Genomic DNA, 27857 nt, shown 5'->3' on the forward strand with positions numbered 1-27857 from the left:
GAAGTTCTGTCAGAAAGCTTGCTTTTTTGTCCAGAATGCTGATTACTTAAGTAGATATTAAAAAATTAGGGAACCAAGATTCAGTTTTAGATAACACTCTTAAATTCTATTGCCCTGTAGTTAAAGTTTTCCTTAGCATTCATAATGTCACTAAATAATTATGGATCAGTGTAGTTTAATCCCTAGTGACAAAAGCAAGAGTCCCTCAGTCATGGGGGAATTAAAATGTTTTTGAGCACTTTTCAGATCTTTGTGTCCAGAAGACGTATTAAAAAATCCTAGAGGTATAATTATTTGCTTAGTTATCTCAAAGTGTGATTTTTCACATACTACCAATAATCTGTGACGTTTGGAGATGTTTGAGAAGTCTGTATGCATTACTTGACATAATTGGCTGAGTTGAAAAATGATTGCATGATTTAGCATGATTCTTCTCTCCTTTAAAAAAAAAAAAAAACGTGGAAGAGTAGAACCCCGTCTGCTGGGTATGGGTGGGAAGCCATTCCTCAAGGGAGTCACAGTCTTCACTAAATTAGGTTTTCTTTAATAATTCTGTATGTCATTAAAATTAACATTGCAAAAGATCATGGTGTGTTAAGGGGAGTTTTCTTCTGCAATTGCCTTGAGTGTTTACTCAGGTACAAGTCTGCCTGACATGCACGTTGATGTGCATGTTGTCTGTTTAATACATACATATTGCTTTTCTGCAACACTTGCAGTGGGTGTTGCAGTGTTAAGAACTTCTCTTTGGATGTGTTTCTGCTGGCATATTTCTGCTTGTGAAAGCTAACATTTACATGTAAAGAAGTTGCTCACTTGCTGCTGCAGCCTTCCACATAGCAGGTAGAGAGATTACCTCCGAGTCTCTCTCAGTCCGAGAGGCTCCCCCGGCTTGGCTGGCACAGCACAGGGCACCCACCTCTCAGTAGTGGGGAAGCAGGCTGCTCTGCAGCCTCTCCTGGCAGAACTGCCACTTTAAAGCTTTCTGGCTGCCTGTTGGTGGGGGAGGCTTAGAGTTTGGAAGTTTGTGAGGTACTTCACTTTTAAATTCTTAAATGCTTCTTTGTTTCCTGAAAGGAAGACAGAATGTTGTACTCCTTCAGCCTCCCCTGTATTCTCTCTCATGCATTCAGAGTTTTCACTTTCTGAATTGGTATAAAGTAGATCGAACTGACTATTACCAAGTATACTGTGCCCTTTTTATTACAGAGCTGTTAAATATTTTCAGTTATTAAGTGGAGGATTAACACACTCATATCAGCAAAATTTCACTGAGCTTTCCAACATCTCTGTTATTATGGGTCTGAATGGTCCACTCTTAATGTATTCTGTTGTTTAGGCCACTCACCGAATGAAAACCCCAGCTAAATATATGACTGGAACTGCAGTGTTACCTTTTAATCCCGCCACATTTGGAGAGGTAATTGTCTGGTTTTACTTCCTTAGATATGTGTCCCACTGTTTATCTAGAGGACAGCGTTAGAAGCTAACAGGTACCATAAGTCACCATACATTCTAAAATTCTTTGAAACAGATGTTGGCATTAACTGTCCATCCTTTGTTGTTGAACAGCAGTCTGAACAAGATTGTCATGGGGGATTTGGGAGGAATGTTCACAAGAGAGTTGCTCCTCTGCTTTCTGCAGCATCTCTAATGGAGTAGCATTAGATCAAGACAGGCAGTCCTGTGCTGAGGTCCCATTACTGCTCCTTGGGGCTTTTTTCCTAACAGAATCCCAGGCTCCAGTGATCTGTAGAAACAAAATTAAATGGGAAGTGAGATTTATATTAGCCATGTGTCATGTTGCATTTGTACACTTGCCAAATTGGTATTGGGTACAGGCTGAACTTCCTACAAGGAGTTACAACAGCTGGTGATAAACCAAAAGTCTGCATATGATTTAATCTTTAGGAAGTGATGTAGGGTTGTCAGGCAAGTGATTCTAAGGTTTGTTACACTTTATATTTATTCCTGTCTCTATGCTAACTTTTCTGTCTATATTTGATAAAAGAAAAAACTATTCCATTTTGGTTACATTGAATACAGCATATTCTCTGCTCTTTTGTTTCTTGCATGGTTTTTCAAGTGCTTATGCATTCAGGATCCTGTGGTTTTTATCTTCTCTACTTAGATAGTTCTATATCTGCGGATGTGTCTTGCTCACAGTGCTGGTGTGGTGCCAACCTCACAGAGCTTGGCAGATATGCAAGATCATGCTCCAGCCATTGGACGTTACATAAGAAACCTCATGTCTGGCAACCACTTACCTTTCTCTTCCTCCTCCTCCTCTTCAAAAAGTGCAGAATCCAACCCTGTACATATATATATTGGCCTTCTTCAGCAGCTCTTGGCTGGTGTTGGAGGTAAGAAACTGTGTGCATCAGTACCCTGAAGAAATAAGTGTCTTCTCTTACTAGAAATGAGTTGTGTTGTTTTTTGAACTTGGCTTCAGTGATCATAGAGTTGAAACACAGACTATGTACTATTTAGTTTAAACTTGTTTTCTTCTATGCTACTTTGTAGGTGGGAGAAAGCATAGCTGTAAAATTGCAGCATCAGTTGACATAATAGTGTAAAATTGTGAAGCCATTGTATATAACAGCTTCTTCACCAATGAATGCTGTGTCTTCCTCACTCTGATAATAGTCTATCTACCACAAGTGTCATCTAAAATTTGAATGCGTTTTGAACTAATTGCTACTAGAGTGTTTGCTTTTATTAGAATCCTAATATGTCTGAGAAATATTATACCTTATTATTCTGTACTGTGCATTATTCCTAGTGATTTACAAATAAATGCCTGAAATGCCTGATACTTCTTTAACTCTTTTTAGCACTGAATGTTACGTTGTTGTAAATACTGGAGCTATTTAATAACCTCATTCTTTAATTATTGTTTAGGTTTGCCAGTCATGTATTGCCTTCTAGAAGTTATTTCAGTGTATCCAGAAAAACTAGCCGCCAGATTTGTAGACAAAATGGATTGGATTAAGGTATTGTGAAAACCCCTTTTTTTGGTGTTTTTCTGGAGGATGGATGGAATTTGGCGTTAGCAAAATCTGGTGCATTTCCCTTGGTGAAACAGAATATTATTTCCAAATATGCACTTGATTTGAAATCTGGTATTTCTACTCATAGTCAACACCTCATGAAATGTTGTATGTGCCAGGATGGGGAAAATTATTTTTTTGTTCTTCTGTATTACTGTTTTTGTTCATTCGCTTACATGTTCTAGGTAGTCTGACAGCTATCCTAGGTATAGTCATCCATTTTTTTTCTCTGCAGAGGAAAGCTGAAGACAACATTCAGCACATTTTTGACAGAGTGAATGTTTTCACTGGGAAGATGTGAATGACTTCTTTTAATATGCGATTAGTTACATCTATTGTTTTTTTTTAGGGACCTTCCTGTGAAGATGTTTTTTTTTCTATTTATTAACCCCAGACAAAAGAAACCCCGTACACTGAAGTCTGCTTGGGAATAAGCCAAAGGGAAATCTGTGTTCCCTAGATTCTTTCCTCTGCTTTTTCATTATTAGCCTCAAACATCTAGGATTTTTGAAGGTCTTACAGGTTGCCGTTGCTTTCACTGGGGCAATCTGGCAGCAACAAATACTTAGTCAAGTATTAAAAAACATTAGACTGTGTTCTCATAGTTTCTCCTGATGATATCTGTGCTGCGTTGTGCTGTATGCAGGTTATCACTTCTGATTTACGTGCAGGTATGAGCCGCACAGGAGAATACTTAAAAACATTGCCCATTTCAGTATTCCTCATCATTTTAGAAAACCTTTCTTTGTCCTTGGCCTAGTGTCCATTTGCAGAATTAAGCTCCTAGGGGTAGTTATTGATAGTACTGAGTTTCAGAAATAGTGTTGTAAATTATATTTCATGTGTTTTTGCCTTTTCAAGTGAAACAAACAGGTTGAGGATTTGTTAGAAGTCATATATGTGATCTGTTGCTGTGTTGAAGTTAACATTACATTTCATGACCCTGACAGATCATTTCTTGTTTGTTTGCGTGGCTCATTTTGGTTTCTTTGTGGTAGCCCAAGGCACTCAAAGATTTGGGTATGAATTTTTCATGGGAGTGTGTTGCATTATACATCAAATTGCTGGTAGAGGTAAGATTATGTCTTAACAAATTACCCAAAGCTTCCAAAATTCAAATTTTAATAACTTATTTGGACAATACAAGATCTCAAATTGGGTGGTTTTGCTTTGAGAACTGTGATTTCCTGGACACTTTTTTCTGGTTATATTTGAATTATTAACCCTCTTGAGGTTTTTAAATTCCTTTTGATTAATTAGAAGGGTATGGAAACCTCCAGCAGCTCAGGGAAAGTGTAGTGGCTTAGGGTGTGGGTTTTTTAGCACAGTATGAATGCAAAACCTGGAAGCTCTTAGCTGAAGACAAAATTCAGCCAAGAATTTGATGTGCATGGTTTTGACACAGAATTGGTGGGTGGCCCTCTTATGGCTAGTGGTCTTCTTTCACCAAAGTGCTCAGTGTGTAATGAATGCTTTGTTGAATTGAGGGCTGTGTTTCTTATTAAATGATAATGCTGTTGGTTTAAAGTGTGCTTTCTGAATTAAGAACTGTTTATGTGTCTCCATGACAATTGTCTTTGTATATTGAAGCTCTTTATGAACATACTGGGTAAGAAGCTGCTTCCATATTTTATGGCTTGTTTTTTTTTTTAAACTCCCACAGAACTTGATGAACACTAACAAAGAGGAAATGCGTGAGCTTGCAGCCCTGTTTTATTCCGTAGTGCTGTCTACCATGTCTGGAGATGAGCTTAGGGCATCCTTGGAGCAGCTGATCAAGATGACAAAAGACAGCCATGTAACTATCTATCTGCTTCTTTTTTTTTCTCATGTCATGTAACTGATAGGATATTTGAATCTCACCATGTGTCTAGGAGTATTAACCTTAATCTGGGTATAAAATTAACTCACTGGCTTCCAGTTGGATGGTGAGAAGGGATTTTTGTTGTAGGTGAGTGCAACAGATCTTTAAATAAATTAATCCCTGAAGCTGTTAAGGTCAGTAGGATTTCATGGAGGCACATCCCAAACAAAGCGCCATCGTGTAGTTAACCAGTTTTATCCAGCTAAATAGCCACATCCCATTGAGTGGTAATGGATCACACTACCTATCTCAAACTGTTTACCTGTTCTTTATTCCTGAGCACTCACAGAATCAAGAAAATTTTTAACTTGTTAAATGTTCAGCTCTTCCCCTCCTGAGCCATAGTCTCCTACTGGGTCCTTACCACCTCAGGATCTTGTGCTGTGTTAGGGCTGTGCCTTCTTCCCTCTTGCCCCACATGGACTGCTCAGCAGGCCTCCACAGCTGTGTCTTTACATGCTGGGTGTGCCTGCCTTCCGTTCTCCAGCAGCTCCTTTTGCCTCCCCTTATCCTTATTTCTCCATTTTGCCACTGCAAGCGTGGAAAAGGAGTCCTGGAAACAAATTGGTCTGGTTTGGTGTGTCTTGAATCCTGAGTGGGAGGGAAAGCAGTAGATTTCCAGGTTCTGTTTCCCCAAAATGGTTTTATATCAGTCTCTCTAATGAACTTAGAAGGCCACCATTTTACATTGCAGGTGACAGGCTGACAAGAAGTGCTGGTTGCTTTACGTTGTAGTTAACAAACATGATTTGTTTTGAGTCTCTGAAAGCTCTGCATGGGAGCCAAAGCCATGTCATTGCTCAGTTTTGTGAAGGGCACAGCTCCTGCAGTCACAAAGTCAGTATAGATAGGTCCCAACCCCCCACTGCTTTCAGCCCCACTCACCCATGTGAACCATGAAACAAAAAAAAAAAGCAGGGTGTTCCCATGCCTTCATGAGTCTGAGTCAGGTAGAGCTCTGACTTGCTGCTACTGTACAAAACCACTTGAATTTGTAACCTAGCAGTGGTGGTGATCCTTGTGTCTCAGTAAGGACTGCAGTGTGAATGGATAACTAAAGTGGAGATGGGGGAAGCATCCATCTTCTGCTGGCTTTGCTGCAGTGACACCACCTCAAGGAGCAGTTCCTGGTGGCCAGGCTAGGTTGAGGACCCATTGTGTCAGCACAATTGCGCTGGTGCAACATCTGTAGTGTTAAGAAACAAGAGGTGTGAATTAATTCAAGCCTAAGCTCCTGCACCCCTCCCTTTGGGTTTTTTTTTTTTTTTCCAGTTAGGTAGCGTTTGAGTCTCTTAGCCTTTTTTTCTCCACAAAATCTTTCTGCTAGATTTCACTTATAGGAATAAACACGGTCATTAAATAGTTCCAGCACCAAATCAGCATTGGAGAAATTGGTGTTCTTGACATTTAATTGTATGGATTAGATTTCATGATTTGTAGCCTGCCAAGCTGTAGAGGCATTGCCTTCAGCGTAGGCCAGGTCTGAGCTCATTCTGAGCCACAGAGACGTAGCGGGATTACCCTGTACTGCTTTTTACCCAAGAGTACATTTTGTCCCCTTGGTCTGAACATGTCTGTTTTTTAAGTAGAAACAATGTAGTTTGAGGGGTTTTTTTAAGTCTAGCTACCAAAGGGTAGCTTTAAGAATGTGAGTGCTGGTGATAAATTTCTAATCTGTCCTCCAAGATCTCTTTTAAGTTTTGTTAATGAATTGTAAAGAGCTCCATTCATCAGAGAGCTCTAACAATATTAAACTCTGTTGTTTTATTGTGTTAGAGCTCTGCATTCTTCAGGGTGCCTTCTGATCCAGCTTGTCCATATGTGTTTTTAAATCACTGCGTTGTGCAAAATGTTACTTACTTTGAAAATGAGATTTTTTTGCACTGTTGGTGTTGTTTGTAGAGCCCGGAGGTCCAACATGGATCCTTGTTGGCTTTGGGATTTACAGTAGGACGGTACTTGGCCAAAGGGAAAAGCAGAACAATGGAGCTACATGACATAGAACAACCAAACACTTCAGTCATGCCAGAACAAGACAAACTTATAAAGTCGACGACAGAGACAATAGGTAACTTCCTGCCTAAGACTTTGCTGCATGTAACAGTTGGTTTTTTTTAGTCCATCCCAGGCTGAGGATTTTTCTGAGATGCTCAGCCCATAGACAGAGTAATGTTGAGTTCAATTTTTGTGATAGAATTTACAGTCTGTAAGAATAAAATCTGATTAGATGTATGGACATTTCAGCAAAACCTTGGTAGACTTTGTAACTTGCAAACCAGCACAGCACAATCAGGAGTGATATTATTGCCTAGATTCCTCTCAATGTCTCCTTTCACTCCTATTTTTTTTCTAACATAATGCTTCCTACCAGCTGTAGAGGAGATTAATGCTTTGCTTCTTGCATGGGTAAAATACAAGTGCCTGTCCACTGCTAAATAAATAATACAAAATCTGAGTCATCCTGGTTTGCTTTTCCCTGTAGGTTCTTTTTTGGACAGTACCTCTCCCTTCCTTGTGGTGGGTGCTTGTATGGCTCTTGGGGAGATTGGCAGGAATGGCCCCTTGCCAATCCCCAACGAAGGAACAGGATTTACAAAGCTGCAACTTGTTGAAAATTTACTGGCCCGAATCCCTTCCAGCAAGGAAACAAACAAGGCAAGATTTTTTTAGTGTTCTTGATTCCTGTTCATTTCTTGAATGCTCACTAGGTATATGTGTTACATGCCAAACTCAGCCTTGTTTTTTAAAGGAATTAGGCTTTTTGTTGGCTTTAGTGAGTTGGCTAGGGTCTAGGTCTTTCTAATACTGTCTAGCACTGATCACTTGTGCTTTCTATAGTCATAACTAGGGGCTTAAGAGATAAAAATATGAATGGTCTTCATTTTAATTCAAGAAAAATGGGAATATCTTCTTTTACATAATCCTCAAAGGTAACAGGACATTTGTTCTGATCTACTTTGGAAAAGAGGTGCACTGATTGATCTAAAAAGCCTTTTGCATGTACATCTGATACCTTGAGTGAAACTTCAGCAAACTTCACTTTTCAGTGAGAAATAGTGGGTTCAAAGTGCATCTTATGGACTTACAGGAAGGTTATATGACGGTGTTATTTTTTGTTTGTATTTAAGATGAAGGAACGAGCAATACAAACATTAGGTTACTTCCCAGTGGGAGATGAAGATTTTCCCCACCAGAAGCTACTGCTGCAGGGTTTAATGGATTCTGTGGAGGTGAGACACTATCAGTGTATTATCCTTTATGCTACAGTGAGTATTTCTCTTCCGGTGCTTTTCATGTAGTCTAGAGCCAGATTTACAATGGGAGTTGACTTTCTGTGATAGTGCCTTGGGTTTTTTAAAACTGCCTTGAAATAGATAGCAGAGATAGACTTGGGGCTGGTAAAAGGTTTTATGCCACAGTTTAAAAACTTTCTAGTCCAGGTCTCTGCCTCAGTCTGAGCAAATACTTGTTCCCCTTCAAGAAGCTTATAGATTTTTTTTTTTTTGTATACTTTATGTATAAAATCTCCAGAGCTTATATTATTGATGCCTTACGCCTGTACTTTGGCCTTCAAAAGTACCCTGAAAGTAGGTAATATGAATACCTCTGAGCTACATTAGCTAATACAACTCACTTGAATTAGAAGTTTATATAAATATATGTATCTCTTGTCCATCTAAATTCATTATTGAAATACACTGCATTCTTTCACAGTACTTCAGAGCTCCTATACATATTTCAATATGCTAGATAACAAAATAAAGTAAAAAAAGCTTTTTTAGTGCCTTTCATTTACAGCTTGTTTTGCCTTTCTTCCTTGCTGATAATGACATAGGATTCTGCATTGTAGAAGTGGCTGTTGAGTATCAGACAGACATGCTTTGCTGAGTGCTCCAATTCTAATGTGATCAAACGGGCAAAAACCATAGAATTATAGAATAGTTTGGGTTGGAAGGGACCTTAAAGGTGATCAATCCCTCAACTGTTGACAGGGCAGGGACACTTCACACTAGACCAAGTTGCTCAAAGCCCAATCTAACTTGACCTTGAGCACTGCCAGGGTTGGGGCATCTGTGAGTGACCTCTTCCAGTGCCTCACCACCTTCACAGTGAAGAAGTTCTTCCTAATAGTTCATCTAAGCCTACTCTCAGTTTGAAGCCTTTAACCACCTGTCCTATCACTTTACTTAAAATACTAAAAATACTGAGAATACTGTGTACCCAAAGTACGAAAGATGTTTCTGAGTGCCATGTTTTTCTCCTGTAACTGCATGGGGACATTACCACTTCCTTTATAAAAGGTGTACTTGAAAAAAACCTATTTGTCTTAGATTGCAGGAAGCTAAAGGCTTAATTCTCCAGGAACCCTGAGCATTTTGTGCTTCTAGAGCATAAGGAGAGCTATCTTGAAGGTACTCAGCAGTTATGGAAACCAGTTCTTACAACATAAAATTCATCATAAGTACTGACAATAAAGTGGCATATCTTGTTCCTGAAGGCTCAGAGGATAGTGTAAGGAGGACAGTGAAGCAAAACAAGTACCATCTGAATTATTTTAATGTGAAAAAAAGGTTTCCACATCTTTTAAGAAATCAGCTTCTGGATGGAATTACAGGAGACTCTTTCAATACTCCCTATTATAGTAAAGCCGTAGTAATTTTCACTAATCACTATCAGCATCACTCTAACTTTGTTTTATTTTCATTCTATTGAATTATTTCTTTTCACCAAGTTTAGCTTCTACAGAGACTAGTAAATACTTTGTCAAAGATGTGCTTTAAAAAATGTGGAAATTTTAGCTTTTATCATTCATTTCAGACAGTTTGGATTGCCTCATTTTACATCAACTTCAGTGGGTCTGAGGTGCCACATAGTCTCAGAAGCTCACTAGAAGAGTGATCTTACTGTAAATTAGTGCTGAACATCGGGACTGGGAAAGAGACTGTGGTTTTGTGGATTAAGTGCCAGAAGTTTTGGTATATGCTTTGTTAGTACTGTCAGTGATGCTCTGATGTGTTTTTCAGGCCAAACAGATAGAGCTGCAGTTCACTGTTGGTGAAGCTATTACCAGTGCTGCTGTTGGAACCAGCTCAGTGGCTGCACGGGATGCATGGACAGTCACAGAGGAGGAATATATCCCTCCTTCAGGTAGGTCTTCCTAATGCAGGGGCTGGGTTGGGAAATGTCTGGGCTAACACTTAGCACCAAGCTTCATTTCTGTGGTGTTTGGTTTATAACAGAATATGCAAGAGAGGTTTTGTGTTTGTGGTTATATACAGGTTGTTTTACCTCTTCATATCTGTCTGCTCAGAGGCAGAAGAAGACTTTGTTCATGGGTTGTTTAAATAGCTCTTTATGTAATTCATTGCCACTTGACTTTGTTGGTTTGGTTTTTTCTCTTTTTTTTTTTGTTTTTTTTGTTTGTTTGTTTGTTTGTTTTTGTTTTGTTTTTTTTTTTTTTTGTTTGCCATGTTGAGTTAGTTTTGGGTTTTTAATATACAAATCTTTTAAAATACCATTGTGAACCCTGAACAGGAAAATAGGGTTATAAAATCAAATTGCAAGTGTTTTCCAATAACTTCAAGTAATACAATTAAGTGAAATTTACATGCAGTAAATGCAGAAACTCTCTCAAAGGACTAAGATTCTGTACCCATTGAAATAAAAGTGTGACAAAAGTCTAGCTTCAAATCAGACAACTGTAAATATTAATCTCAGACCTGCAAACACATGTTTTAATTTTGTGAGAGTGGTCTTAGATGTGCAGTGTACAGAAAGCTGAGCGTGTGGTACAAATTAAACCTTGCCATTGCTCCAGAAATTGTGAGTCCTAACAAAAAAATATGTTTTGCCCTGAGTCTTAGTGTGAATGGTCTTGGACCTCTTCTTGGCCAGAGGCTCTAAAACATGTTCATGAAGATTTAGGAGGATTCTGTATTTCTGTTATTTATTCTACTATTATTACTTTCCCAGTGACTCCAGTGAGTTCCTAAATAAGCAGAGATTAAGGTGTCACATGAGTACTCTTGAGTTCATTAGGTTTTTCATTATTTCCATCAAAATGGGTGTGGACAGTTCTCAGAGCTCCTCCCCTCCACCTTTACTTTTTTTAATATAGATTTGAAAGTGAATGATGTGGTGCCGTGGGTCCTAGACCTTATTTTGAACAAGCACATCATCAGTCCCAACCCACATGTTAGACAGGCAGCTTGCATCTGGCTTCTGTCATTGGTGAAAAAGTTGAGCACCCACAAAGCAATTAAGGTAAGAAATATGCCTTTTCCTAACTCTAGCTCCTTTTCCCTATTTTTGCTTCTTATCTTGTTTCTGTCCCTCCCTTCCTCTTCACTTCTATTGTCTCACCTATCTTTTGTTTCTAGAGGAACAGACAATCTGGCAGATGAACAAGGGTGCTTGTCACCTTTGTAAACATCTGACTTGCATCCAAGTCAGAATAATCTCAATGTAAATAGCTGTTGTAAGATGAAGTAGCACTAAATGCTCCCTTGGGAAGAAGAGTTTTGTATCTGTATAGTGTTTAGGATTTATATTCAAAAAGTCTTTGAGAGGTCTAGGAGGGGAAGAAGAAGGAGAGCAGAACTTAAGTGTTTCACGGTATTTATCTTTGGTACCTAAGAGCAGTTACAATGTGCTTCATGTACTGTGTATTTTTGGTACACTTTATGAACCTTATATTTAAAGTGCTTGTCCATAATGAGAAAATGTAAAAAGTCCTATACAAGTACAAAATAAAACATTCCCAACCAAAATGTCCTCTATCTGCATAGAGGTACTATGGACTGTGATGGAATCAAGTAAGCATTTTGTCCTCTACAGGTATTGATAAAGAGCTTTGGGACAAGCTGCTTTGCAAATGTAATTTATTTTTTTTTAATATAAAACATTGCCCCATATTGCACTCATCTAAACACTGCACCTTGTAGGGAGGTGAAAAAACTCACCAGTTTGGGGATGGAGAAAGTCCCATCTGGCTGCAATCCAGATTTATGATGCATTGCTGCCTTGTATTAAACAAATGTTGTTCTTGTCATAAGTGTAGCTCAAATGGGCAACTCCATTGATACAGTAGCTTCTGTTAGAAACTTGCCTGGAAACCAAACAAAGGATCCAAAATAATGTCCTCTTTTCTCCTCTTACAGTCTCATCTCAAGGATATTCAAAGTGCATTTGTTTCAATTCTGTCAGATAGTGATGGTAAGTACTGCTGCATCTTAAAAGTTGTGTCTTTTCATTGGCATTCAGCAGACTGGAGGGAATTTTTGAACAGGCATAAAGTCAACCATACTCTGTCAGTCAGCATTGATGACTGTAGAAACTTCCCATTTCTTATGTTAGTAGGAATTATTTCTTTTCTAGGCATTGTGCAGAGATAAGAAGCACAACTTTTTTGTGCGTTTGGCTAAGAAGCACACTGCATTTGCCCCTTCAGACTGTAGTAACAGAAATGGTGTTACTTCAGCTCTGTATTGGGCAGCAGGATGTATATCTCAGAGTTCTGCATGAACAGAAACTCTGAGACCTCTTCAGGCTTACAGCTATACCCATGGCAGCTAGTGGAAAGAGTGGCATCCAGCAGCCTGTGCAAAGCTTGCTGAAGCTGAAGAGAGTATTACCACAGTTGATTTCAGGTGCCGCTAGCATGTTAGAATACCTATGGGTCTTGGAACTCTTTCTGCTGTTTCAAAACTTGCAGTAACAATAGTGTTGGAAGATGTCACCTATTTTGAAGGGGTTTATTCCTTCAGGACAATTTTCAGCTCCAGAATACAAAGTTTGTGTCATAACAGACTAGATATGCACTGAAATGGACAGCTCTGAAGTAAAACAGAGCCATGTTTGCTATGTTCTGATTCTGGTTGAACCTTACTTTTGAAATTTGTGTACTGCTTAGTTACTTGCTTGTCTGAATTTTGCTTTGTAAAATCTCTTGCAGAGCTTAGTCAGGATGTTGCTTCAAAAGGTCTTGGGCTGATATATGAACTAGGAAGTGAACAGGATCAGCAAGAGCTAGTCACTACGCTCGTTGATACCCTTATGACTGGGAAAAGGTACAGTGATCTCAGAACACAGTGACAGAGGACTCTGACTTATGTGTCTGGTGGGAATAAAAATGTGCCTCTTTTTTGTGGGGAAAGAGATGTTTTGGAATCAAGGGCAAGACTATCCATTCACAGGGAGTCAAACTGAACATTTCTTAAGTCAGCTTAGAGTAGTTTGTGACTGAAGTTGTTCTAGTTTTGTTCCATTCAGCAAAGCTTCAAAATAATATGTCAGTTCTGATTGAAGCAGTTCAAATGGGTTGGGATTTGCTTAGATTTGCTACTTGCTGCATTGTGTCATTGCAGAGAGCAATGACCACTTGCAGCAACTCTGCACATTGTAAATGTTGCGGAAGTGGTGACTTGCTTGTGCTGAAATGCACCTTTTGCTAAGGAAGTGCTGTTAATGGTTGCTTGTCAGCTTCAGCATGACAAATGCTGGTCTTAAGACTCATGGCTCGAGATCATGTTGGTCAGTATTTGAAATGCTCTTTAATGGACTTCTCCTGTCTAACCTGGTGTAGGTTTGACCACTGAATCATAAAAACCTAGGCTTGGATTAGGGATTCATTGGTGGTAAGCAGGAAGAAATAAGATGAATGGAAATGATACTATTTCATTTTTAAGTACAGATTTGCTGTCCATTATATGGCTCATGTCTGGACAGAGCTAAAAAGTCATCATTCAGTGTTTTGACTTTCTACCTTTCTACAGCAAAACTCTTCACTTGCTGTAATGTCTCCTTAACATTACATGTTTTACAGGTTAATGACATTCCTTGCAGTGTGTGTAGCTTTGCCCACCTGTATGCTTTTTGTGGGATTGGAACTGAAAAAATTGTGAAGTTCCTGAGTTAATAGAGCAAAATTACCTGTTCTATAGTGTGCAGTGTATTCAACTAGAGTTTGGTAATGCTAATACTGGCATTCTTTTCTATCAGAGCCAAACATGAGATGACTGGAGAAACCGTGGTATTTCAGGGAGGTCTGAGTAAAACTCCAGATGGGTAAGTTTACTTATAGTCTCTGACAGAGACACAGTGAGTGCTTATACAGAATTCCCTTAAAAATATGCTACCTGACATTTTGTTCCTTCTTGTTCTCCAAGTTACTGTAACTATTTCTGTGTAATACAGATGCACTACTCACCTTTCTCTGCCTGCTTTACAACGTGAATTAAATGTAGCTTTAGGTGTTGTAGCATTTGTCTAAATAAAAATAGTAACACTGATTTCCCTTCTGCTTTTCAAAGTCAAGGTCTTTCTACCTACAAGGAGCTTTGTTCACTGGCTAGTGACCTCAATCAGCCAGACCTGGTGTACAAATTCATGAATCTGGCCAACCATCATGCCATGTGGAATTCTCGGAAGGTAGTGCTCTGCTTTCATACAAATTCCATTCCCACTCTGAACTCTGGAAACAACAATCCATTTCTCTATTTCTGGTTATATGTTTTATGAATAACTGCATGCGTTGATGCTTTGGTATCAGTCCAAGGCAAATGGAGCAGGCTGAGAAAAAAATTCAGGATTATTTGAAATTCTTAAAACAAAACTTTGGTATCAGAGTATTCATATAATCCTACATCCCCCTCTGAATTATCTGACATCCTTTTTTTTTTTTTGAGTGTGCATAGAAGGACAATCCTTAATGTGTTCAAACAGTGATAATGTTTTGAAAACTGGATGAAATTTTGGATGCCAAGGAAAGTTATCTTTGTTATTTAAGGAGGCAGAGTAAAAAGTAATGAGCAAGTTGCTAGAAAGCATTGTTGTCAAAAGTATCCCTTTTTAACTCAAGTTTTGGTATTTTAAAACAGCTGGGAGTTTTAGCAAAGCCTAAAATACTGTTGGATGCCCTTCCTGGTGAAAAAAGGAGTATCATAAGCTTGAAGATTTAGGTGTACTATTCAGAGTTTTTATGTGGGGACTCTTCACTGGTTTCACAGGAGCATGGAAGAACTTGTTTTAAATCCCTGACAACACCACTTAGTGCTAAAAACAAGTCCCAGCTTTAACTCTCATCCAGAGTTTGACAATTCAGCAGCACCTCTCAAGACCGCCCTCAGCACTGTGACTTCAAAAGCACAGGAGCATAGTTAGGTTCCTAACCCTTGTGGAATTTCTCCAGTGTAGATGAGTCAAAAAAATCCACTCAGAAGGTGTGGATTGAGCTTTGGCATTTGAAGAATTTGCAAAATCTTTTAAGTTGAAGGGGACATCTGGAAATCTCTGCTCTAAACCCCCCACAAGAGCTAAACAGAGCATGCTGTTCAGGGCCTTGGAGGCCTTGCTTTTCCTTACACTTTCTGCAGATTCTTGCTTTTCATGGCAGTGGTCCTAACTGAAAATGTGTCTTTATTGCTGTTTTCTAGATTACCCAAACAACACATCCTGTCCTTTGAAGTCCCTAGTGTGGGATTTTGAGTGGCAGCATTTGACACTGCAAGTCAGAAAACAGGCAGTCATTAAAGGCAGTCACTGCACTGCCTTCATTGAGTAATTTCTTCTTGGGCTATTCTGCCAAATCTCGTGGGACCTCACAGGCAAGCATCAGTTCCACTGCATTAGAAGTGACAGTAGAACTGAGTGTTAGAGAAAGAAAAGGTCATAGAAGAGTACTGAAGTTTAAAGTAAATATGGACAGATGCAAAATTATAATCCCCAGAAGTTCCAGGTTTTAGAAATAAGGTAAAGTTATTTTCTTTATAGTTTTTCAGTTCCTGAGTTATTCCAACTTTTCTAAATCAGCAGAGTTGTAAGGAAGCAGTTGCCCACCCCTCACCAGTTTAACCAAGAAAGAATCTTCTTTTGAAGATTCTTTTAAATCTTCTTTTAAATCTTCTTTAAATCTTCTTTTAAATCTGCATAGTTTTAATTCACCAGTACTATTTCTGCAAATGAGATCAATCAATATCTTGACTTTAAGGTTGGAAGAAAGTTTTGAAGTAGTATGTTGTCTGCTGAGTGTGAGATTACTGTGTTACTGTAGCAGTGAGGATGGGCTAATTCTAGTAGTATTCTGGACCTTTTGATCTGGTCTAAATCTGAACCATGTCAGTCCGCTTTGTCCCTGACTATGTGGTGTCCATGAGCAATAACTGCATGAGTGATCAATGTTTCAACAAATACTATTTTGTTGCTATTTCAGGGAGCAGCTTTTGGTTTCAATGTGATAGCTGCCAAGGCTGGAGAGCAGCTGGCTCCATTTTTGCCCCAGCTTCTTCCCCGGCTCTACCGTTACCAGTTTGACCCCAACCTGGGCATTCGGCAGGCAATGACCAGCATTTGGAATGCGCTGGTCACTGACAAGTCGATGGTGAGTGACCAGCAAAGTGCAGCTAGGGGCTTTGCTGCCAGCCAGCAGTGTGTCGGAGATCCTCATGGGAGAGATGCATTTTGTGAAAGGACGGGCTGTGCAGAAAGGGGTGAGATACTGCACTGGAAAGGAGGTGTTTAAATCCATGGGCCAGCTTGGAGCTTTCACAGAGGTTTTGCACTCTCTCTCATATGTGAAAGGATTTTGCTGACCTTGTTTGTGCAGCCAGCATTAAAATTTATTACTTACTTAAAATGGGGTCTTTCCACTTTGATAGTGCTTTGATATTGCTTATGATAAGTTTTTCGGGAATCCTTATGGCCTAAGATGCCTTCCTAAAGGAAGAGCATCTAAATATAGTTCCTCACTTTTTAAGTGGGAGGAAGCTCATGGTTGGAGGCTATTCCATCTGTTTGAGGAGCACTCCTCCCAGGTGTATTTCAGGAATAAGTGATTTTCTTGCTCTGGTTCTGCAAGGCTTGGAATTGGGTTTGCATTTTTTTCTTCTAGGAAAGCTGATCTCAGTGTGAAGTCATGCACTCTAATCCCTCACTAAAGCACAACTGCTTCTTGAGTAAATACATGTGTGGTATTGCATTTTAACAGTTCAGCTGATAAAGGTCATAGGGGACTTTTCTTGAATCTTTCACAATGTTAAGCACTCAAGCAGTGCAGAGAAAGGCATGTCTAAAGCACAGTCGGAGAAAGTTTGCACAGCACTGGCAAGCATTAGTTCATCTGATGTGTCTGAAAGCAGGTTGTATTGTCCATGAGTACTCTTTTTTTACAGAGTACTGGGGAAGGATGCATAGCTGTGCTTGTTTCATGATTTTTCCTTTTTTCATTATAGGTTGATAAGTACATGAAGGAAATTCTTGAGGATTTGATCAGTAACCTAACCAGCAGTCTTTGGAGGATCAGAGAATCCAGGTATTGCTAGGAAAAGTATTAGATTTGTCTTTGAACGCGGTTCTTTTCTCTTGTTCACTGTAAACTTGTTAACCTGAAGAGATTGAGGAGGAAAAGAGAACATATCCTTTCATCAAAATAACAGCCCAGGCCTTGTACTCATACTTCCAAGCCTGCCCTTGGAAGTATGATACAAACTTCAGCTATTTGCTGAAATTTTTTAGTGCATGTTGCTTTACACTCAACAACATCTTCTGAAGAATGAGTTTTCTACTTACTAGTTCTTGCCTATCCTTGAATCTGAAATAATAGTTTCTCTTGGAAAACCTTGTTAATCTGAAGTTATGTACTTGGCAGCAGGATGCCGTTTTTAATAAATGGTTTGTAGCTATGCTGTACTGAAAACCTCCATTTTAATTTCAGTTCCATACTTAATACATTTTGGTTTCTTCTTATTGTATGCTTAAAGAAGAGAAGACTAAAACAGTTTTGTCACTGGAATGTTTGCAGTAGCAGTTTTCACCTCAGCAGCTTTTTTCACTTCCTGTCAAATATTTCAAGTTTTACCTGAATGACTGAGCATTTTTTTCTCTGCCAAAGAAGACATTCTTGTGACAGAGTAGATTTAGTGTTTGGCGAAAGTAAGGAGTGTGAAACAGTTCTCATTTTTTCTAAACTATTTATTTATATTTATAAAGATATCTGAATATAAACATCTATATCAAGTAAGAACACTGTGAAAGAAATAAAATTTCCTGTTTGCAGTTGTCTGGCACTAAATGACTTATTAAGAGGAAGACCTTTGGATGATGTCATAGACAAGCTTCCAGAGATCTGGGAAGTCCTGTTTAGAGTGCAAGATGACATTAAGGTAATGGGACTGAGAACTGAATAAGAATCTTCAACAAAAAGTACAGTGATCAAGCTCTGAGGTGTTTAAAGAGAGATTCTCTGACAAGTGAGCTTGAAGCTAGTGGGAGTTTTGAGTATTAAGCAGACTAGAAATTCATGCTCCTTGAAAGTAAAATTTTATTGCCACGTTGGAAATTCTCTTTATGTTTGAAGTGTTGGTTTTTGTTCTGGCTGTGCTTATTCTAGATTATTTCAGATTTTTCCTTGATAAAAAGAATTTCTGAGTAGTTGCTTAACTTTTGAATATAAAAACACACATTTTGGACTTCTAATGTGCTGAACTGATACATTGTGATACATGGTGTGCTGAACTTGGATATGTAATGTCAGAGTCTTTGGGTCTTTCTGGGTTTCAGCTCTGTCAGTGTATTGATTGTACCAGATACTCAGATGGACCAAAGCCAGAATTTCTTTGAACAATGTTCTAATACTTTCTTCTAAAGATATTGCTACTTTCTATTAAGTATTGGCCATGAAGATAGCCTTGTCTGTTCTAGTGTTAATGCTTATCAATTAATATTAATCATTCTAGAAGAATAAAAATAACAGAAGTAATTGGTGACTTCTTTTTTTAGGAGACTGTGCGAAAGGCGGCAGAACTAGCTCTAAAAACTTTAGGCAAGGTAAAACTCTACAATTTTGTCATATGCACATGTAGACAAGGCATGTATGGTTTTGATCTCAGGGGTGACCATAGACTATATTTACACAGAGGATTTCATGTGTAAGATCCAGTTGTGAAAGACAGCCCTGGAGAACAATCATAATAAGCATCACCACTCCCCTGTACTTTTATTGATGCTAATGAAGTCCTGCTGCTTGAGGGTAATGCCATGTTAAGGTCTATACTAGCAAAGGAAGGATATAATAAACTGTGGGTTTTTTCTCTGATGTTGTTTTTTCCTTACTTGGGGATGGAATTTAAGTAAACTTAGTTTAGCAAGATTGACTGATCTAGTTGACCAAGCCTGGTGGTATGTCACTCTTATGAAACAGAGTAACTGTGTATGGACTTCTCTGTGATGCTGTTACTGACTAAGTTTTTTGGGTGTAGGACGCACTTGATAATTTGTTTGGTGATCCTCTAAAAAAGTCATATGGGTGGCAGCGGATCTAAAGTGCTGCGTTTAAAATCACAGTCTTCATAGTGCATGGCATTTTAATGCTGCAAGTAAGGATCTGGTTGCAAAGTGTTGTGAAAGGTTGTGATTGCAGAATGTGTTCTTATCTGTGACTTGCTGCTCTTCTGTGTCGAATGGTTGAGTCCCTGTGGCTGAGATAGGCTGTCCTTCAACTGAGAGGCTGTTTTTGATTTATCTGTTCATCCAGATTCAGGTCAAGACCTGCTAGGCTCTGAATTTGCCATTTCTGGAAGTTGACTGTAGTTAACTTAGTTGGCTTAACTACCTTGTGCAGGGAATATGAGGGTGTAACAGAGCCTGGGCTTGAGCAGTTTGTTTAGTTGTTGTTGGCTTCTTCTGTCTGAAGGAGAAGGTGCTTTAATATAATCTGTGGGGGAGGTTTGTACATGTTTGCAGCACTGATTCTCACCTATCCCCAGGTCTGTGTGAAAATGTGTGACCCCTCTAAAGGAGCAGCAGGTCAGAAGACAATAGCTGTGTTGCTCCCTTGCCTCCTAGACAAAGGAATAGTAAGCACAGTTGCTGAAGTCCGATCTCTCAGGTTAGTTTTGCACTATGAAAGTTCCTGGGGTCGGGTCTTGACCAAAGACACCAAGCTTATTCACCTGAGTTGCAGAATGTTTTTTGTGTTTGAAGTGACAAGTTGCACTCCAAAAGAGCTTTCCTGCTGAGTTCTTTTTTCACAGAGTTTAAACAGCAGCCATGAGAACTTTGCCTGTCTTTTGGGAGTATATGTCCTCTCTGCAAATGCCCAGATTCAGTTCCCAGCAGGAACTGAATTTTCTTCCTGTACAAATGGCAGGCTGATTCAGAAGCAGTGTGCCATGCTAAGGCTGTCCCTTGGGACTGGCATATTTGTTCTGGTTGCAAACAAAAGTCCCATGGTTCTTCAAACAGCCATGTCTGATTTCACAAGTTCTTGTGAATATTGACAGTTCACATCCCACATGTGACTGCACTTGGTCACACTGTTCAAATACATTTTATGTCAGTGTTCCTTGATGTGTAGGGACTTTATGTGCTTGTCAGTTTATAACCTTGTTTATTCTTTCCTTTGACTGAGGGTCAGAAAAACTGGAAAATTCAGAATTGAAGGGTAGCTAGCTGGTCTTCACAAAAACAATTCTTAGGAAAGCTAGAAGGCTTCTAACAAAAGAATATTTCTTGAACTTTTTTCATTCCTTTTGAAGATAAAAAACCCCTTTGTCAAAATGCAGCCTGAAAGATGTGATCAGTCTGAAACTGACTAGTAAGGTTTGAATAGATTATTGTAACTTGTCTTTTCTTGGACAGAGACAATTAATGTCTCAGGGTGACTTTGCACAGTGCTTGTTTAAAACATGGGGTTGTGTTATTTCTTCCTTATCTCTCTGCAGTACTGCCTCTTTGCCCATACCCTTTGTGATTCCAGGGCCAAAGTAAACAATTCTGGCCAAAATATACATAACATCCCTTGGAAGTTCAGGGCTAGGGAATAATTTTGTTTAAGCAAAAATTACACATGGTTTTGTTTGAAGGAATATTTAAATCAGTATATCTGGATTACAGTAGATCAGAGAGGCTTTTCAGACCATTTTGTGAGTCTCTCTGTTGACCTCTCCTTTAATCTTTTTCCAGTATTAACACTCTTGTGAAGATCAGTAAAAGTGCTGGATCTATGCTGAAACCTCATGCACCAAAACTTATCCCAGCCCTGCTGGAATCCTTGAGTGTGCTGGAGCCTCAAGTACTCAATTATTTGAGTCTTTCTGCAACAGATCAAGAGAAAGTAAGTGCAGCTATAACAAGGGAAGTATCAACAGAGCAAAGATGATAAAGATTTAGTCTTCATTAATTGAACAGAAAAATAGCAGATTTGATAGAGAGGTGTTCAAAAAGCAAAGAGAAATAGCTAGTAAGTTACTAAAAAGTTTGGTCATGGAATATGGCTGTACCAATGTGGAGTTTTTTTGAAGGATTGGGATTATTTTTATTCCTTAGACCACTGTATGTTTCCAAAAGTGAAGAGCAATTTTAGTAATCTGTTTTTAAATGTTACTGCTGTTTTTCCAAGAGATTAACTTCAGGACTTCATATAACTTCAATTGGAAGGCATGCTGTAGCACTGTGGGCTGGAGGTGGATGTTGTCAGCACTGTGTTCTTTAATTGTTCTCAGAGAACCATATTAAGAAATCACAGTCTTTTTGAGAAAGTGATTGAAATCCATTGATTAGAAACAAATTTAGCTAATTTCATTGTGATTCAATTAGATTATCCCTTTCCAAATGAAAAGGGAGTGAACAATATGAACAGTTCGGTGTGAGATTTTATCTCTTTTCCCCCACCTTTGTTTTCTCTTCCTCTCTCTCCCCCTCTAGAACATCAGTCTGCCTCTGAAAGGGAAACATTCCTAGTCTGTAGGCATAATTGCTTTCTCAGTGCATCTGAAATAGGTTTTAGTGTAAGGTAGTGAGTTACGGCTGATGTTGTTGTCCTTTCTACTGTTTTCATGTTGTGTTTACACTTGGATTTGTTTGGTGTTTTTCCCCTGTTGTTTTTGTTTGTTTGTTTGTTTTTAGACTGCAATGGATAGTGCCAGACTTAGTGCTGTCAAGTCATCTCCCATGATGGAAACCATTAACATGGTAAGTATTGATTTCAGAAGGGTTCCAGTGTAAGGTATGTTGTAGAAGCAGAGGAATTAAAATGGAAGCTTTACAGAATATCTCTTCAGGGTTTGTTTTCTTATCACATCTGTGGCTGTGTGTTCACTTCCTTTTTCATGTACAGACTTCTCACCATGCCACCAGTCCTTTCCCCTCAGATCAGTTGTGAATAACTGTGGCTCCATTTGGAGTTAGATGGATTGTTTCTTCATCTAAAGACCTGCCTGCTTTGATGAAGAGCACTTCCAGTGCTTTTCTTTGGATGGGGCCTCAGCTGATTCTGGGTTATGTTAGCTAGCATGTCCCTTCATCTCTAGCCCACAACTCCAAAACAGCTTCTCATCTGGGCCTTCAGCTGATGATAGTCATTGTTGGTAAATGCTGTTCAGCCATTGCATTGTGGTGCCTTAGATATTCCCATCTGTGCCTTGCCCAGACTTTCATGGTGGAGGTACTTAGAGAAAATGCTGAAATCACTGGAAGCACTGTCAGCAAGTGGTTTGGCACCAGAGTTTTCTTCTGCTGGAGGAGGAGTTGCTGATAGCCAGATGCTGTGCTGTAGGATCTGTCCTGACAGAACTCCTTGTCCTCTGTAAGAGCCTGTCCCTTCCCAAAAAAAGGCACCTCTTTTCTGCTCAGGCATTGCATGCCAGGGGCATGTGGGCAGGTAGAGAATGTGACGGTGGAGCAAATTTTAGGGGAGTTGTAGCCATCAGAGCAATTTATTGTTTCCTTGACTTCTGGACAGCAACAGCAAGCCCTCCTGTACATAACAACATGTGGAGTTGAGTTTTGATGTCAGGTGAAGTGGTCTCTATAAATAGAGTGTAAAGTGGTTGGGAATGAAAGGCTCCATGTCAAAGTATACTTGCTGCAACCCTGCAGGCTGCAGCAGCTGCTGCTGTCCCTCCTCCGGGCCATGCCCTACCGTGCTAGCCCTGGGGGAACAGCTGTGGTGCCCTGATTTGTTGATTGGGATTTTGTAGGGTAGGGGAGAGATAGTAATGGCTTCCCTGGAGTATTGTGAAGATGTCCTGGCTTATGAGCAACCTTCTGTATATTCTTGGGCTGGCTGGGAGATTATATGGATAATTTCCTTCACCATACCAGTGATGGAGGGGGAAGTAACAGTTGATCTGGCTTTGGACACTCATGAAGTTACCTTTATTTATTCTATTATTTGATATGTGATCCTTGAATTTGCTAGAGAATGGATCTCCCCTCTAGAAACAGTGTGTTACATAGAGTGCTGGTAACATGAGGCCCAGTTTTGGATATATTTGGCCCTAGTTTGGATATATTGTTGCTTCCTGGTTTCAGAGAGTTGGGGAAATGTTAGGTTTTGTTCTAAGATGCAGATGCCTTTGTATCTCATTCTCATGTGTGTGTTAGTTTCAGGCTTCCTTAGCAGTTGGAGTGCCAGAGAACATCAGTTCCAGCAAATGATAGTTTTAGCAAGGTCAGCTCAACAGAGAAGTAAGGCAGGAGAATCTGTATGTGGTGGAATCCACTTCATGTGGGCTTTTTCTCATCATGCAGCAAGCTCTTGTGATTCAGATCAGGACCAGCCAGCAGTGCTGAGGCAGCCTCTGCTAGAAATATACCAACTTAAGTTACTATCATTACCTTTCTTTTTTTTACTTTTTTTCCTCTCTCTCCCTGTCTCTTGCCTTTCTCTAGAGCTTGCAGTATTTGGATGTGTCTGTACTCGGTGAGTTGGTCCCTCGGCTGTGTGAACTGATCAAAAGTGGAGTTGGCCTTGGCACAAAGGTATGTCTGTGGTTTTAATAATTCTTTTGGAAATGAAGAGGGGAATATAGATCAGTGTAAATATGGTTCCTTTGACTATGTCTTTTAAAACAACAGCTTGGGTTGATAGATACTGGAGTCATTTGACATCTGAGTCCCACTCTACTACATCACTCTACTGAATGTGTGCTGCCCTAGCCTCCTCTAGGCTACATGGCTGCTGTACTCTGTGACACATGAGTGCAGAAGGTTGTCCTTGATTGCTGCAAATCTTCTAGGATCATTTGTCCTGACTGTGGGTCCTTTTTCACTTCCTCTTTCAATTCTTGTCATTCATGTTTTGCAAACTTTTACTACTTCTACTTTTACTGCTCTTGGATTATGAGAATAGAGGTCAGTGGGTGTAGATCATGTCTTACAAGTGCAGGTAGCGCCATAGCAAGTATTAACAATAATGACCAGTGGAAAATATTGTTTTATCTTACTTTTGTTTTCCCTTGCAACCTTCCAGGGGGGCTGTGCCAGTGTAATTGTGTCATTAACCACACAGTGCCCTCAAGACTTAACACCTTATTCAGGTAAGATTTGTCTCTTAGTGTCAGGATTTAAAGGGACTTTTTGTTGCTGTGGTGTTTCTTCCCTTGAGTTTAGGACAAGAATGATCGTTACATGTTTATTTTTATCAGAGAGCTGTTTGAAGTTAGCTTTTTTGTTTGAGATTGGCATGCTTGGAGTAGGTTCAGTACCCCACCAAGTTGGAAGAGGTAGAGGAAGGGGTTGAGGGAATTCACTAGCACTGAGTAGGAATAGGCAAAAATATTTCTTGTTTTTCTTGGAGCAGTCTAACAATGCCTGTCTTATTGCAGCACTGTCAGTATGCACTTGTTCTTTCAATTTGAGTTATGGCTGGACCATGAACAGCGACCTTGGCTTCATTGAGTCTCTTCTGATAGTAGAAAGAACCTCACATTTCTGTTGTAAAATAGAAATGAAGCTGAAAGCATGAAAGCATTGAGTGCTTGCATATAGGAACATTATCAGTCAAGGTGTGCAAAACACTAAACATAAGGACTTACAGACTTAATAACCACACATACATGCAGTGAGGAAAAATGCATTAATTCAGGCAGTCTAATGAAATGCAGGTTATTGCAATTCTTGCTAGACGGAATAAAACATAATGTTTTTTGATAAAGTAAAGTCTCTTCCAACAGGCAAACTTATGAGTGCTTTACTGAGTGGCCTGACTGATCGCAATAGTGTGGTACAGAAGTCTTTTGCCTTTGCTATGGGGCATCTAGTCAGGGTAAGCTGGGCTTTAAGTTTTATTTTGCTTTTTTATAGGTGGTCTTCTTTGAAGTGTTTGAATAATTTGAGTCTCTTCCTTCTTACAGACTTCCCGAGACAGTAGCACTGAGAAACTGCTGCACAAACTCAGCAGCTGGTACATGGAGAAGGAAGGTGTGTTGCTTTTGAGGTATTCACTTACAGAATACAGTGCAGAAAAAGTTCCTGGTGACATCAAAAGCTAGTAAAGAAACATTTATATGTCCTGATGCTAGGTTTCACTGGCTGAATAATTCCTATACAATGTTACACAATACTGTGCAGTACTCTGCTTTCCAAGAGGCAAACCAAGCAGTTAAAATGATAATCCTGGTTCACAGTCATAAGGTGCTTGTTTTGCTCTTTCAGAGCCAGTTTACAGAGCAGGCTGTGCTTTAACTGTGCATGCTATGGGACGCTACAGCCCAGATGTACTGAAGAACCATGCCAAGCAGGTGCTGCCATTGGCTTTTCTTGGGATGCATGAAGTTCCTGAGGAAGAGAAAGGAGAGAAAGAGAATTCTACTCTGTGGACTGAAGTTTGGCAGGAAAATGTACCTGGTACGTTATATTAAGAATAGTAAAGCTTTCTGGAAAGCATGGGACAAGAAATAGCATGCTTTCTGGAATTCCATTTTGAAAATGCAGGGTTTTAGTTTTCATGGTAAGAGATTTGGAAAGCTTGTTCCCATTTTCTTCCTTGCTCTAGATTTCTTGTATGAAGTTGGCCTTCTCTGGCTGTTTTAAATAATTACAGGGACATTGATCACAAGGGTGGACAGTCACAGTAGAAGTATTTTAAAATTGTGATACACTCTGAATGCCCCTGTAATAATGGCCCTGATGGTGCAGATAACTAGACATCTTTGGAAATTTTTATGTCAGCCTATAGGGGCTGCTGCACATTTCAAAGTTCCAGGGGCTTTGACCTTTCTCTCTTTTGGAGATCTCTGTGGTAATACCTCTGGTTTTAGATTCATTGAATGAATCTATGCTATAGAAGTGCAGTTCTTTCTATAGATGAAGATCTGGATGCATTATAGTACTGTCTTGCTGACTCTTTCAGATTTAAGATTTGGTTCCTCAGTGACCAGATGACTTTTCAGGAGTGTGAGAAAGGAGCTGAAAAAGGTTCTCTAGTAACCTGTTCTTGGAAGGGAAAAAAAAAAAAAAAGACATTATATTGCTTAGAAACAGACTCACAGTGTCTAGTGTCTGCTATATGGAAGGACTGAAATGAGCTCTCTGTCTAAATACACAACAAAGACTGTATTTGGAACCCCTAGAAAAAACCCATCTTCGACCAGGCTGTGAGGAATTCTACACGCTTTTGCCTGAAGTAGACCTTTCTGGTGTATCTCATAGCAAAAAACCCCAAGAGACCTATAACTGGTTGTTTTTTGGTTTTGCCAGGGTAGCACTGGTCTTGTTCACTTGTGGTGGTTTTTGTTGTATTGTTATCTTTGAGGGTTTTTTAGTAAGATCAAAGGTATATTTGTTTTGTTGCAAAATTATCGTTTTCCTCCATTTGACATGCAGGTACTCAGGGTGGGATCAGACTGTATTTGCAGGAGTTGATATCCATCACCCAGAAGGCTCTGCAGTCCCAGTCCTGGAAGATGAAAGCTCAGGGAGCAGCTGCCATGGCATCAATTGCCAAACAGACAGGCTCCCTTGTACCGCCACATCTGGGAATGGTGCTCTCTGCACTGCTGCAAGGCCTGCCAGGGAGAACCTGGACTGGGAAGGTAAACAGGGAATTGTCACCTCATGGGTTGCTGTGAGCCCAGCAGCGTGCAGCCCTTAAGTCAGAAAATGCAATGTTCTCTGCTGCAGAGCAGCACAATAAGAATGCTGATGTAGGGAGTCTGCCTTTTATCCTGCATTTAGCAGAAACAGAAATGACTGGGAAGATAGGTAGGCACCTGAAATTCAGACTGCTTTAGGAGTAGGGTTCCTGTTGAAATAAATTCCAACATATGTCCGGATGGGGCTTGCCTGGGCTTGTCTAGCCTTTGCTGCTTGACCGAAAGGCAAACAGTGATTGACACCTGGGAAAGGACAGGATACCTGAGACAAACTATGACATGACACTGCTCCAGGTTCCCACTTTGACTAATTCCACTGCACCATTTCTATCCTGGAGGGATACTAGCATGTGCTCAGAGGTGCTGCACGGCCCCTTTTTGCTGCCAGCTCTGTGCAGATTGTCAAAGCTAAGTCCTCTGCAGGAGGAGTGGCAAGAGATAGACATTGCTTCTCTGAACTGCTGTCACAGGCATGTTTCCCCACTGCCCCTTGCAGAAGAACACGAAGGTTTGCCCCGTGCAGCAGGACTGTACATTTTGGCTGTGTGGCACTTCTCAGTGATGTCTCTTCTGTCATTCCAGGAGGAGCTGTTAAAGGCCGTTGGCAGTGTGGTTTCTGCTTGCAGGTAAGTGGCTTGAATGAGGTGGTACCCTCAGGATCTGAGATCTCAAAAGGGAGGTTGTTGTACAGTGTTATTGCATGTAGGGTACTGAGGAGATTATAGAAAGTTTGTCATCACCATCCTGATCTCTTATCAGCATGTGAGGAGCAAGTGATGCTTCAGAGAGACCTGCAGAAGTAAATGGTTGATTTAGAGAGGAAGAGGAGAGTGTAGAGAGGCCACAATTGCTAAGAGGAAAGCAGAGACTAAGGGGGAAGATGGAGACCTTAAATGGGAAAATGAGGAAGAGGTAGAAGAGGTAGTGAGGGAGCAAGTGCCTTGGAAGCATATGAGAAAAAGAGAGAATAAAACAGGGAGAGCAGACAAACAGTGAGAAAGAGCCCCCCTGTGTAAGTTCTGTTACAACTACTGGTAGGCCACTGAGTTCTGGACACAGGAATTAATTCCTCTG

The 27857-nt window shown here is 39.9% G+C and overlaps 1 protein-coding gene across 4 annotated transcripts in view; it reads left to right on the plus strand.

The window, feature by feature from the left end:
* Positions 1 to 27857, plus strand: part of ECPAS (Ecm29 proteasome adaptor and scaffold) — a 59076-nt gene that overhangs the window by 24414 nt on the left and 6805 nt on the right. For all 4 annotated transcript variants that reach the window (XR_009485026.1, XM_059836429.1, XM_059836428.1 and 1 more), the window contains 27 exons: positions 1340 to 1420; positions 2132 to 2363; positions 2902 to 2993; positions 4714 to 4848; positions 6817 to 6982; positions 7397 to 7569; positions 8043 to 8144; positions 9939 to 10062; positions 11033 to 11178; positions 12075 to 12129; positions 12869 to 12983; positions 13915 to 13980; positions 14226 to 14343; positions 16124 to 16291; positions 17142 to 17221; positions 17966 to 18071; positions 18688 to 18735; positions 19674 to 19795; positions 20872 to 21022; positions 21814 to 21879; positions 23581 to 23670; positions 24161 to 24227; positions 24864 to 24955; positions 25044 to 25110; positions 25345 to 25536; positions 26515 to 26723; positions 27366 to 27409. Coding sequence is in view for 3 of the 4 variants with exons in the window: in XM_059836429.1 (XP_059692412.1) it covers positions 1340 to 1420; positions 2132 to 2363; positions 2902 to 2993; positions 4714 to 4848; positions 6817 to 6982; positions 7397 to 7569; positions 8043 to 8144; positions 9939 to 10062; positions 11033 to 11178; positions 12075 to 12129; positions 12869 to 12983; positions 13915 to 13980; positions 14226 to 14343; positions 16124 to 16291; positions 17142 to 17221; positions 17966 to 18071; positions 18688 to 18735; positions 19674 to 19795; positions 20872 to 21022; positions 21814 to 21879; positions 23581 to 23670; positions 24161 to 24227; positions 24864 to 24955; positions 25044 to 25110; positions 25345 to 25536; positions 26515 to 26723; positions 27366 to 27409 (3107 nt within the window). In the remaining variant the exon portion in view is untranslated. The remainder of the gene's footprint in view (positions 1 to 1339; positions 1421 to 2131; positions 2364 to 2901; positions 2994 to 4713; positions 4849 to 6816; positions 6983 to 7396; positions 7570 to 8042; positions 8145 to 9938; positions 10063 to 11032; positions 11179 to 12074; positions 12130 to 12868; positions 12984 to 13914; positions 13981 to 14225; positions 14344 to 16123; positions 16292 to 17141; positions 17222 to 17965; positions 18072 to 18687; positions 18736 to 19673; positions 19796 to 20871; positions 21023 to 21813; positions 21880 to 23580; positions 23671 to 24160; positions 24228 to 24863; positions 24956 to 25043; positions 25111 to 25344; positions 25537 to 26514; positions 26724 to 27365; positions 27410 to 27857) is intronic.

This window comes from Haemorhous mexicanus, chromosome Z (assembly GCF_027477595.1).
Source record: "Haemorhous mexicanus isolate bHaeMex1 chromosome Z, bHaeMex1.pri, whole genome shotgun sequence".
In the NCBI taxonomy this organism is placed as follows: Eukaryota; Metazoa; Chordata; class Aves; order Passeriformes; family Fringillidae; genus Haemorhous; species Haemorhous mexicanus.